We start from the raw sequence: 13,915 nt of genomic DNA, 5'->3' as shown, positions 1-13,915 counted from the left end.
CAAACAATCCCTGCTTCAAAAATGCATCAGCTTTTTAAATCTCATTAGGCCACTAGGAAGATAAAAGTGTGCAAGCAGATGTTCGCTGCCACAATAGCTGAAGTAATTAGCAACTTAGGATCTTTATTAGGAAAATGGAAAATGGTGGCTTTGGAAGTTGCATTAATCTTTCTGTATTGGTTTCCAGTGAATTTTGAACTCTTTAAAAATAAAGAAAGCTAATGCTGTCTTAGATGGCAAGTAATATAGTAGTAGTAGTAGTAGTAGTAGTAGTAGTAGTTTATTATTTATACCCTGCCCATCTGACTGCGTTGCCCCAGCCACTTTAGGCAGCTTACAACATAATAAAAGCACAACAAACATCAAACATTAAATTCAAGGCTGCCTTCAGATGCAAAACAATTACTTCAACCTAAAGTGATTGGTTTGAAATAGTATACAGGCAGCATGGAACTGTCCTTGGTGCTGAAATTAGTGTTTGTGGAATAAAAAGAGATTGAGTAGGTGCAGGGGAGGAAAAAGCCATGAAACAGAATCAAAAGTCATGTCACCTCAACATGGCTAGTGACTAACTGTCAAACCTAGATGAGTTTTGTTATGAAACTTTCTGCTTTAATACCACAAAACACTTTTTTTAAAAAATAAAAATTACTAACAAATTTAAAGCTAGAATACTGTGAGGAAAGAGTGAAGTGCATTCTCTTCTGCCATTTAAAACAAAGAGAATTCCTGAATTGTACTACTAATGTTGTGTTTGAGCTATGTGTGGTACTGTACAGAATGAAAGGTATGTACTGCTTTTATGGTAGGTCATATCTTATTGTATATATTGGTGTATGGATTGGTGGTAGATAGGTACCTCAATAAACAAATAAATACAGGAGACAGGAGCATAATTTACAACACCGAAAGTAATCCCTTTGGCCTCTGACAAACATGCAAGCTCTTAAATGAGCTCTTAATGTCAAAATAAGTACTTGGCCAATAATAATTGCTGTAATTCCTGGGGGGGGGATACTTTTTGTGTGGTATAATGGCAACATTCACTTGCTAGGTTCTGCATTGACTACACTGAATTTAGGATGGGTGACAAAGGATGTGGTGAGACATTCTGCTGTAGCTCTTCTGGGAGGGCTATTATGATGAGATGGCAAAAGTATAATAAAATTTAAGACAGAGGTACTCTCCTGGGTGATTTAGATGATCCCCCCCCCCCCTAGTAATCATATGGTCTAAAGTTTCTGTGTCCTTTTTAACAGCTGCTGCACATTGTTAAATGAGTTTGACCTGCCATGGGGAAATTGCATTTCCTCTTTGCTGTTTCTTTGCAGGCAGATGGGTCTGCTGCTAGTAATGTTGTTTTGCCATAAAGCCATTAATCCTCCCACATCCCTGCCAAAAGATTAGTCACTCATACCTCAAAAGTGATTCTCAACTCCGTAATTGCACAAGTTTTGGGAACAAAGTTTAAACAGGATACAAATATGAATGACCAGATAATCAGAAAATTGCATAAGCTATCAAAGCATTTTAAGGGGACAGTGTGGTAAGATTGACACGATGACATCCTGCCCAAATATAAAGTCCCAGAAAAGGGTTTAGCAGCCAGGAGAAAGCAAGGGTTCCAAAGCAAACATGTATATGCATCTTCTTTTTAGATTCTACCAGCCCCATAAGAATAGAAGAATTGCTTTGCAGAATCAGATCAAGATAATGCAATTGCGCATTTTTGTTTCCAGAAACATATTCCATAAGCCAGATGCACCTTTCAGGTGCTTTCACGCAGCAACGAAAACATCAGCCTTGTGAGAAAAGCTACTGCAGCCGATTCTGTAAGGGGCAAGGCAAATCAAAGCAGTCCACTGGAGAAATATGTGGAAAATGTGAAAGTGATATCCATTCCCTGTTATTTTCTCCAGCTTCTGGAATTCCATAGTATAACCCTTAATCTACCTAGATCTAATCTTGCCTAGGTCTAATCTTTTTATTTAAGTTGTCTAAACTGGAGCCCATCACCACTCTTCTCTGGTTATTCATACATTTCTTCTTGCTTGCCGTTCACTCATTTATAATTTTAGTTGTATGCCACTTTTACACACACACACACACACACACACACACACACACACACACACACAATCATGCTCAAAGTGGCTTACAACAAAGAAAACAGGGATGCATTTCAAAAAACCGAACAGTGCAAAAAAAACATTTCGTAATAACACAGCAAAACAACACAATAGCAAATATAATAACAAAAAAAATCAGTGCTATAAATATAAAAACATTACATTAACAACTTTACAACTCCTGGTGATAGAGAAATGACAGGGAAACATCTAGGTCTGAGAAACATTTCCTATGCTGTTGCTCACAGCCTGTCTCCTGCAGCAGCTTGCAAGCCTTCCAAAAGGAAGGGGTGGGGTAGCTGGAAACACCCCTCCTATGATGTCCCCAACCTACCACCAATCATTAGGTGACACCCAATTTCTAATGTCTTGAGAGTGGGAGAAGCAAAGCTCCTGCCATGGGGCACAAAAGAGGAAGCAGCATAGCTTCCGTGACTCACCTTTGCAGTTCCAGGGCTTACCTGCCCCCTTTGGTTTTTGGCTAGTGCTGGCTGTTTGGACGTAGGACTTGGCTTGAGCTGGGGAGTTCCCATATTTTGAGAAAGGGAGACATACTTTCTGTCTCTTCCACTTGCTTTATATATTCCTGATTTTACCAACTCTCTGCCATCACGCCTTTCCCTGTGTTTTGAGTGGATCTTCATATGCGTTAAGCATATTGAGGTAGAGTATGACAGTGTTAAATGTTATTTCTTCCCTGCCCATCATTGGCACTAAAACACCAGCTCAGATAAGAAATTATCTACCCCCCAAAAAAACTTTACAATCCACAGAATCCTTCTTTTGGTGGTGGGGATCTTTTGGGGAGGGGGGAATTGGGGCAGCTTTTCAGAACTTTCCTTCAGATGTTAAACTGTAATTTTGGCCCTGTTAAGAGCTGGATGTTGCTGTACAATATTGAGTGGAAGACTTTAGAGGTGCCTTCACATAAGTCATGTAAACAGGAAGTATGGTAAAGCTATTATTACAGAAAGGTAACAAGATCTGTCCTGTTACTCTCACACATAGGATGTATCGGTTACATTCAGCTAAGTCTTCATTTGTATTAGAGAGCTTTATATATCTATCTGCCTACTGCTCTTGACGATTAATGAACTGAAATATTACAGCTATGACTAAGCAGTTCTCCCATGTGGTGGTGGTGTTGTTATTCAAACTTTTAGCCTGAGTTATTTGGCAAGCCTAGAGCACAGTACAGTACAGATCAGAAGCAAATTCTATAATCTATATCAGGTTCTAGAACTTAACAGAGTCAGCAGAAAATAAAATTTCTAGCTGTAGTCCAGTGCGCACACACAGACTAGTATTGCCAGTTAACCAGTGAAGTGTAATAGTTAGGACACCTGGGTTCAAATCTGCATCCAGCCATAAAATTTATTGGCTGCCTTGAAGCACTCATTCTTTCTCTGGCTGACCTATGTCAAAGGATAAGAGAAAATTGAGAAGCTTCTATACATTCCTTTGAAGAATATAAATGGGAGAAGTAAGCAAAAGGGTGCAAAGCAGTACTTAAAATGAAATTGAATATGGTCAACGAATTCTGTTTTTGATGTATCATATTCTTTCTGTGCCTGTTGTCTTGTGCTGGTCCCAATAAGGAGAGTGTAATTCATGATGGAGCAAGGCAAACACAATGGATAGCTCTGTCTCAGCAAATTGCTCCAACAAAAATAGATTGAGGCCTTTAGGAACCTGTCTCTTGCCCAACCTTCCCTATTCCTTCCACATCTTGTTGAACTCTTAACTCCCATAAACCCCAGCCAGTAGGGATAATGGGAATTGTAGTCTTAACAACATCTGGATGGCCTGAGGTTGTTGAAGGCTGTTCACCTGTTCAGACTACCTGTCTTAAGTCCCAACCCCTTGCTTAAAGAAGACTTTAAGAGGGCCAGAAGCCTGGCCTGGGCATAGGGGTTTTCTTTCTCTATTTTGGGGTCTCCTGCCAGGCATGCTGTACGGCAGGCATGGTAGTGAAGGAGGCACTTGGCTCCTCAAGCTCAAGGTAAGTTTCTCATGGGGGCCTGGGTTTGGTGGGCTTTGGTTTGGTGGCCTCACAGTTTTAGGAACCTGACGCACCAGTACAGCCAGTGTCACAGCAGCCTTAGAACCAGCCAGGCTGTCGTCTTCTTCTGACTCTGAGCTTGAGGTTTGGGCCATGGCAGCTACAGTAGGACCAAAACGATTGCCTTCTAAAAAAACTTACAGATAGTAATACCAATTTCCTGTGCAGTGTTGGGAAGGCTTACGTAATGAGTTAAGAACCTCTTTGGGGTAGAACACAAATCACTCCTGGTTGGAGCCTCCGGTGAGATTTGAGAGAAGATGGCAAGCGTTAAATTTTCTTTGTTGGACAGCTTTTCAATAAAATATAGGATTAAGGATTGTGCTTTATATATTACTGTCCTTTGCAAGAGAGGCTGATGGGTAAGAAGTCCGCTCCTAAAATGAGCAGAGTGATAATTCTAGGGATATATATATTGACAGAGCTGCCATCAGAAATACAGACAAATTGTTCCCTTCTTGCTAAGAAAGGTTGACTCCCTTGCCTTGAAACATTCCCTTCTGCATTTTCATTTATTGTTATCTTGGATAGCCTAGTAAAATCTAAGCCCTGAATAAGTCCGCCCCCCCCCCAGTATTTTTAGGCTTATAGAGCTTTGGTGGAAAAAGCAGATATCTGTGACATTCCAGATGGAAACTCAGCTATTTCACTAATCCAAAGACGGCCAAATTTTACACAACTCAATATACATAAGAGATTGTCAGATGAAATATGTTTAACTTGCCTTGGGAGGCCTCCTCACCTTCATCACATGAAGAATGGGGAGCCAGCTCGAGAAATAGGGTGATTACTAGGCTGGATAGACCACAGATTTATCATCAGGTTTTCTCACAATAAGAACATAAGATGAACTGCTGGACAAGGCCAATGGCCCATCGAGTCCAGCACCTGTTCTCACAAGAGCCAACCAGATGCTTGAAGGAAGCCTGTAAGATGGACATGAGCACAACAGCATTCTGCCAACCTGCACAAACAGCTGCTATTAAGAGGTATGCTGCCTCTAACAAAATATTTTCAGCATACTGTAAAAAGCTCTCTAAAAAGGCACATTGTCACGATCTGTATTGCATTAATCTTGTAAGGTGCTAAGGACCTGGTACTGAGAATCAACACAGTAGCTGAACTCCCTGCATTCAAGGATCCATTGAAATCGCTAACAATCAGGACTTATTGAAGAGCAATCTGATAAGACATGAATGTGTTATAATTCACAATCTCTAAATGAATCGGGGGTGGGGGTGGGGATGCTTCAAAGCCCATGCTGCTTGATGTTGATCTTTCTGCTTTGACATAAAATAGCTGTTATGGAGAATGTGTGTTGACTATCAGAAGTGGCTTGTGAGGGGGATTTGAATGAGAAAGGCAGCCACGCTAATGGAATGAAGGTTTTTCAGTTATATCTGAATGAGGCAAACTTGCTTTGTGCAAGTGAACTTGGCTCACTGAAGCCAGGAATTTAAACACACAGGGGTTCTGGGCAGGCACAGTGAAGAGGTATTTATTTTGCCTTTAGAGTTAACAGCTGCACTTTGCTTTATTCTTTATTCAAGATAACTGTTGGGGAATGATGATAACAAATGCATTTGGCTTCCTAAACTTACATGATTTGTGTACATGTGTCATGGAGGAGGTGGAACTTGTTCATTTTAAGCCAGATCTCTCTCTCTCTCTCTCTCTCTCTCTCTCTCTCTCTCTCTCTCTCGTTTACTGAAGATGAATTCGCACATGGAGGAAGTGAGAAGACAGTTCAGTCAGTCACCAGTTCAAAAGAAGAACTCAAGAGTTGAAAATAGCTGCCAGGGGAAAGTAGCAAGTCAGAGAAAGGCAAAAAGCATGGTCCAAACAGGCCAGTGGTTGGGCTCTGAGCCTGGTAAACATGGATCCAAGAAGCTGGAGGTGGAGAACATTGGAGACAGGTTGATGAATCAGATGCCAGATTAGGTGGCTGGGATCAAGAAGGCCAGATGGTTAAGGATGGGTTTGTGGTCCAAGGCAAGGCTAAAGTTTATTTGGCACCTCTGTGTATCCACAAGTTGCCCAGATAGATGCTTTGAGAGTTTTTAGATAGATAGGGCTGGAAGGATCTCTAATGGCTCTCCAGGCTACCTGATTCCTCTTGGGCTGACTGCCATTGGCAAGGCTCAGACCAGCCAATCTCTCTCCCTGTAAACTGTCCCTGTGGCACAAGGAGTAAAGCACCTGGGCCCTGCTGCCAGATTTTGTAGTAGGCACATGCATAGATGGGTGACAAGGGACAGGGCAAGCGTAGATGCAGGGCAGGAAGAGGGAAACACAGACATCTCTAAAAGATGCTTGGCTGAAGCAAAGATCTGGGTTAAGTCCAACCTTTTGCCTCCAGTTCCGCCTCCCAGACTCTCCCCAAATTTCTCTGAATGTCTTCCTTTGCAGTTCTGTGTGTGCAAATGTCCTCCTTTGCAGTTGTGTGTGTCTTCATGAATTGGTATAGCAGCCATGTGATTCCTCGCGTCTTGTGTGGCATGGAGTATGGTGCAGTCTAAGTGTCGTATATTCTACGTGCAAAGCCAGAACATGAATGAAGCCTCACCAAGTTGCCACACATGCCCTCAATGTTGCAGACTGTGACCAGCTCTGCCCTTGCATCTGCACATATCGCACATGCATCTGCAGCAAGGGAGCCTTGTGTAAAATTCTGCCATGCAGCCTGAAGCCTCGGTTGCTCAGGTTCCCAAATCACTTGGATGCCTTCATGCACAGTATCCTCATTGCAGACATTTACACAGGTGCCAAGGATGGGGGGAGGGTAGTCAACATGTGCAATGGCAGGGCTGCAGCTACTCATTGGTCTAACGTGTGGTTATGCATCTGAATGGGCCTGATGTCACTATCCTTGCCGTGCAGATACTTAAAGGGCAGCATAACAGTCTTTTCAAAAATCTGCTAAATATAACTTGGCATTTGGCCTTGTGTGTTGTGCACCATTTCCAGAGAAATAATGTACTTAAAGCCGTGAGACGCTGCATCTATTGAATGGGGACTTTTATGCCTAGCCAAAATCTATCTTCACTTTTTACTTGGCTTCTTCTAGACACTTTCTGGATGAACTGCTGGGTCACAGGCAAGGATGTGATGCAGATTGTGGCTTGGGGTACATTAAGAGTGGATTACAGCAGAATTCAGCTCTGGCAAGATTTTAAAGGCTAGTGTTTGGCAGCAGCTATTCTCTGTTCTCCAGAGCTGCTCTCTCTGCTACTTAAAGAATGTCAGTAAAAAATATAAAAATGAAAGCAAATAAAAACATTTGGAGGCATGGAACAGCTCTGAAAGGAGCAGGCAAAAAACAAAACGGGATTGTCATTTTCCGAGCAGCTCTGGTATGTTATTTGTTTGAAACTAGATCACAACATATAACAAAAGTGTCACACATATGTATATGAACTTTGGTATTTTTGAAGTAATCAGTTAAGAAGGTTGTTGAAGCTTTATGCTTCCGTTTTAATGGTCATGTTAAGAACATTTCTATGAACTATATTATTTCATAATTACTTGCACTTCCTGTGATCTATAGCAACTCTGTGCAAATTGCTCTTCCTTCCTTCTTGCATCCATCTTTACTGTCCCATGAGGTAGAACGTTATTCTTGCTTTTGCAGATGGGAACTGAGACTGAGAGATAGTCACTCACCCGAGGCCACTCAGTGAGTATTAGATTCACTTTGCATGCATGCTGTGCATTCCGGGAAGCGTTGAGCTGTGTTTGTTTAGGATCCATGGCTAAAACCATTGTTACCGTAAACGAATAGGTTTTAGCTGATGGACTGAAGAGAGAATACAGCACCAGCAAAAGGCAGAGACCAGCATCACCAAAAGTGTGTGATCATATTCAATGTTTTGCTAAAAGCAACAACAACAAGCACTCGCGGGCAGCCTAATAAGGAACTGGGGCAACTGCATGTGGGGAGAGGGAAAAACCTTTATGCCATGTCTGAGTCCCACCAAAATCACACGCACAGCTGCTATTATTTGCTGTGGCAGAGAAGTGGTTATTGCTACCAACAGCAGTTCCCCTCATGGGATAAATAGCAGCTGAGTGTTGGCATGGGGAACATAGCCAGTCCAAGATATTTTGCTGCCTGAAGTGAACTGGCACCCCTGTGGCAATTCCTTAGCCAGAAGCTGATCAGATAAGCAGTGAAATCTTCCTTTGACGCTGATAATTGGGCAGTATCCTTCACCACCCTTGCGGGCAGAAGAGCTCGCTTAAGGGGCACAAGGTAATGTGACACTCCCAGCTCTGCCCCTCCAGCATCTTGCTGCTGCTCCCAGCTCTCTGTAGTCTGCCGTGTGAGGCAGCTGCCTCACTCTGCCTAACGGTTGTGCTGGTTGTGCCAGGATGTTGGGGATTTTTCACTAGGATTGCAGTACAGAAGGAAAGGGTGTGAAAACCTCCCTCTCTGCATCTCACAGCCCGAAACGTAATTTCCTCTTCCTCCACACCCAGTTGCTATTGGGGGACAAAAAGGTGTGGGGAACCTTTTGGCCCTCCAGATGTTGCTGAACTACAACTCCCATCATCCCTGGCCATTGGCCATGTTTGTTGGAAATAATGGGAGTTGCAGTTTAGCAACAACTGGGGGGCCAGAAGGTTCCCACCGCTGAATTAAAGCAAACAAGAGACATTGAATGTGATCGCAAATATAATGCAATGTTTAGTTTGCCCTACTACGTCTCCAGTGAAAACAGCCTCTTTGCTATTTTGTAGAAATTTATATTTTCCTATTGTTTACCTTGACTGACTTAACCCTTATGTTGCTTCTTGTATCCCCTCCACCATCAGTGTGTTTTCAACCTTTCAAACCTACAAATACATTATTACAAAAGTTAATGTTCGTGGTTTTTGTTGTTGTTGACTTTCTCCTTCCTGCTCTACACCAGGAAAGATAAAAGTAGTCAGCATGCGGCAACTTCCAGCCTTGCAACTATAAGCTCTGCATGAAATTGCATGTCATTAAGTTTGGATACAGATAGGTGTGACAACCTAATTGAGTGCAAGGAGGTTTAAAGAACGCCTTACTGTAGTGACTTATCAGCATAAGCAACAAGAGCAGCTTAACTGTTGGGGAGGACACCAAGAGGAGTTAATAATGCCTATCAGCTGCTTCTGCCTTGGGCTATAAGATAACTTAGAATGAAATAAAGTAGAACTCCCAGCTCTCCTCTCTTGAACTGCTGTGATTGGAGCAGCTGAAACAGAGCTAAGTCACTTCAGAGCTTCTTTTGCAGTTTGGCAGCAGGGGTGGTTTTCTGAAATGTGCCTTGAGTGGTTGTACCCCTTTCACAAATGCCTACATGATCATAAGCAACTTCTTTTATTTGGTATTGCTACTATTCACACGGGGATGCGGGTGGCACGGTGGTCTAAATCACTGAGCCTCTTGGGCTTGCTGATCAGAAGGTCGGCGGTTCGAATCCCTGCGACTGGGTGAGCTCCCATTGCTCGGTCCCAGCTCCTGCCAACCTAGCAGTTCGAAAGCACACCAGTGCAAGTAGATAAATAGGTACCACTCTGGCAGGAAGGTAAACAGCATTTCCATGCGCTGCTCTGGTTTCAGTGTTCCGTTGCGCCAGAAGCGGCTTAGTCATTCTGGCCACGTGACCTGAAAAAACTCTCTGTGGACAAACGCCTGCTCCCTTGGCCTGTAAAGTGAGATGAGTGCCGCAACCCCAGAGTGGTCTGCGACTGGTCTTAACTGTCAAGGGTCCTTTACCTTTACCTTTTTACTATTCACACAACAGCAGAAACCAAAGTCCAGTCCAGTGCAAAAGCACATAATGGTGAGTTGTGTTGTTAGATCTGTGCAGGGAGGGAAACAACAACAACTTGGGATGAGTTATTGGTGCATCAAGTCCAGATTGACCCTGGCGCGAGGCCTTGCGCCAGTCAGGTGTGGGCAGAGAGGAGACTTGCATTCTGCCGCGCAAGGAAGTGGCCGAGTTAACTGGAATTCTGGGCACATCTCCAGGACCTACTTGCCCTTCCTCATGCATGGGACAACGTTGCCACCGTGAAACGTGAGTTTGGGCTCCAAACCAATACATTATGCAGTGCCGAGCCTTACGGTCTACTAGTCTGTGAACTGGGATTGTGATCATTGCAGGGTTTATATTGTTTTCTATTTGACCTGTCTAGCCATAGAGGTCTACAGCATAAGTGTGAACAGGCTGCACCTGGGGATGGTTCAATGGCTGGTGAAACTGGATGCCTGGTCCTTATGCCTGCAAGTGCCCGTCACAATTTATGTGTGCACAAGTGAACTGCCATCATTCAGTCTCATGGGACAATAGGAAGCTGCCTTGTACCAGGACAGACAATTGGTCCACCTCGCTCAGTATGTCTACACTCTATCTATCAGTGGTCCTCCAGGGTCTCAGACATCACCTGCTATTTGAACCCTTTTAACTAGAGATGCCAGGGATTGACTCTGAGACCATTGTTGTAGAAAGCATGTGCCCTGCCACTGAGCTATGGCCCAAATCTATCTCCGGAGGAAGGGGAATTGAGGACTCCCTACTCCTGACATTCAATGCTTGGGCTTCTTCTGGCAAAAAAGGGAGTGGTGGTGCATCTTTGTGCATCTGTGCACAGTGCATTCACCCAAATCCTGCAGCATTGAGAGCCAGTGTGGTGTAGTGGTTAAGAGCGGTAGTCTCGTAATCTGGGGAACCGGGTTCGCGTCTCCGCTCCTCCACATGCAGCTGCTGGGTGACCTTGGGCTAGTCACACTTCTCTGAAGTCTCTCAGCCCCACTCACCTCACAGAGTGTTTGTTGTGGGGGAGGAAGGGAAAGGAGAATGTTAGCCGCTTTGAGACTCCTTAAAGGGAGTGAAAGCCGGGATATCAAATCCAAACTCCTCCTCCTCTTCCTCTTCTTCTTCTTCTTCTTCTTCCTTGCCCTTTCTTTGCTTCCCTCAACTGCACTTGCATAAAAATGTCATAAGGTGCTACGCAACATAAAATCACAAGACCACAGTAACATCCGAAAACAGCAACAATAAGGCCACTATCTTCTCTCTGTAAAGATTGCGCTTTAATCTTGTGCATTATGATTTTTTAATGCATTGATTCTGGCCCCTAAGCATTGAAAGAAAAACAACAACATTCGGTTCCAAACAGGATTATGTGCTTTCTGCATTACATCAGCAACCATGCAGCGCACAATGATTTTGAAAAAGTACAGAGAGAAATGACATTAATATAGATTTCACTGTTCCCTTCTTGGAATACCAGAGCAGAAAAAAACAGCCATAAATATAGAGAAAGGCACTGATTTTTCATGCCTTGATATTATGTATTATCTTTAGGACACTCTTTACTATGAGACTGTGGGTTACAGTGTTCTACTTTACTGCAGAAAGCCATTAGAGTAATTGATATACTTGGAGTTCATATTGGATATGAATCCCATAACCTCGGCTGAATTCTAGGCTATTTAGATTGTCTCAGTTACGTCATTCTCATAAGAATGTATTGAAATATGGTGTCCAGAACTCTTTCCCCTGCCAGATAAATGATACTATGAGGTCACCTTGAGGACAGCCATGTAGGACAAGTTGCCCCCAATCTACACAGTGCATTCAAACTGTGATGGCACGATGAAATCATAACTGGAGCTAACCATGGTTAGCATCGGTGCGCGTGTAGCACTAAACCGTAGTTAACACTAACAAAGGAAGCGAAGAGGGAATTTGCTCTGCAATTAGGTAGAGTGAGGCAGCTGCCACAGGAAGCAGATTTGGAATGTTGCAACAGAGCCGGAAATGGTATGTTGCTTAATTTATAATTAAGCACTTGTGGGGTTTTCTGCTTTAGGAATCAAAATAAATTGGCAAGCTTTGAGTACTAGAAACCTTGACCTTGGTGGAGGCGTGGGCACCATTTTGTGCTCTGCCTCTGACAGAACAATGCCTTGGCCTGACGCTGGCCCCAGAGAGGAGGGAACACATGTTCCCGGTGTCTGATCAGCTAGCTATGGTTTTAGGGATCCAGCATTTCATTGGCACTAGACCTGTATATCCTGTTTAGATTTTCACATTGCCGTTAACTATGTAGGGATGCATCTTAAATAAAAAGACCTGTCTTTCAAACTATGCATGCACCCACCAGCAAAGTGCCCTTCAGGTGCAATACTTTCAGTGTGAGGCTCCAAAATGCATACATTAGATAGAGCTATAGGACCCATTTTAATTCCCGAGGCACATTATATTTTCATGAGCCTTGGAGGGCTAGACAGTGAATGTAAACAGCCTGTGAACTGGATTCCAGTCACCTCCCCCATCACAGAAAAGTCAACGCTACTTTATTTAAAGAATGCAAATAATGAAATGTATTCCCCCTCCCCAATCTCAGTGGTTAGATTTACTGCACAGGGGTTTGGAGACTTCAGAGGTATTCATTTCAGGAAAGAAGGCTCTCGAACAGAATAATACATCTTTCTGCATAAGCTTCCCTTCTGATCTCTCTGCGGTGAGGACTGAGCAATACATCTCTTAACTTGTTTGCAAAGTGAAATATACTTTTCAGGCTTCTGTCATTACCTCTGCTGTGCGGTTGGTGGCTATTTTCTGTTTATTTCAGGGATTGCGGAATGTTGTGATCATTACCATAAAGGATCTTTTATGCGTTACTCTAACAAGTTTTGAGCGTTGTATGTAGGTTGGTTTGCAAATGTAATCGTGCAGTTCTGAGTGCTGGCAAAACAGCACTGGGAGGCAGAGACTGACAGCAGTAGAATTTGAGATGACAAAGCAGCAGAATATATAGCACTAGCAGGCTCGTAACCATCATGACTTGGGAGTTCTAAGAAACAAACAAAAACATCTGTGCAGTTTTTAAATCAGTGGTTAAAATAAGTGCAGTATCGAAAGATTCAGTCCACCATCTTGATTCAAAATCATATCTTAACATCAATGAAAACCTTCTCATTGATCCCAGGGAACATCATGCTAAATCCAGTTACTGTCCTGCTTTGGAGAAAACCTGATCCAGCAGTCCCAAGTCTACTCACATAAACAATCCAAATGTCTGGTCTGGTCACAGTCCAAAATCAAAACACGAGAGAGACAGTGCAGTCACCAGCCAGGTCAAGAAGCTGGCTCCATACTATTGTTCCAGCACACCCTGGAGATGTTTAACCATGAACTTTCATTGTCCCACCCAGAGCACAGCTGCAGGCTTTCTGGATTGCCTGAGTAACCCCTTGCTCCTGAGGAGTCCTTGTTCTTCGGATCAGCAGTCTTGCATCTGGCTGGGCCTGAAGTGACAGCTAGACTCTGTGGCAGTTCAGGCCCCACCTCTGCAGGGTTGCTCTATGCCTTCTGAAGTAAGTTGTGGTGTTGTGACCTGAAAGCCTTTGATCCTGCTGCTCTGTCTCACTGCCCACTGACACAGCCTGTAATGCTTGCTTTGGGGAGCAGCAGTTCCTCTGAAGAGGATTCCTCCAGCAGGGGCATGACAACTGCGATACCTTAAAAGATGTCCAAATGCATGCAGCTTTGAAAGGTTCAGTCCACCATCTTGATTCAAAATGGCACCCAGTGGTATCCAAACCAAAACTAGAACCTGCTCCTTGATCTCAGGAACCACTGTGTGAAATCTGGTTAAAATCAGGGCACTTTGGAATGATTTAGTCTACCATTTTGGTTGAAAATAGTGTTTGATGGCAGTGTTTGATGGAACTTAGACAAAA

General features: G+C 43.4%; 1 protein-coding gene across 3 annotated transcripts in view; it reads left to right on the top strand.

Moving 5' to 3' along the window:
* The window catches only part of OXR1 (oxidation resistance 1), a 235,889-nt gene that overhangs the window by 56,430 nt on the left and 165,544 nt on the right, over window positions 1-13,915 (top strand). For all 3 annotated transcript variants that reach the window (XM_053395448.1, XM_053395449.1, XM_053395447.1), the window contains exon 3: window positions 7,823-7,867. In XM_053395448.1, the coding sequence (XP_053251423.1) occupies window positions 7,823-7,867 (45 nt within the window). The remainder of the gene's footprint in view (window positions 1-7,822; window positions 7,868-13,915) is intronic.

This window comes from Podarcis raffonei, chromosome 7 (genome assembly GCF_027172205.1).
Source record: "Podarcis raffonei isolate rPodRaf1 chromosome 7, rPodRaf1.pri, whole genome shotgun sequence".
NCBI lineage: Eukaryota > Metazoa > Chordata > Lepidosauria > Squamata > Lacertidae > Podarcis > Podarcis raffonei.
This window is presented reverse-complemented; position numbering and strand designations above follow the sequence as displayed.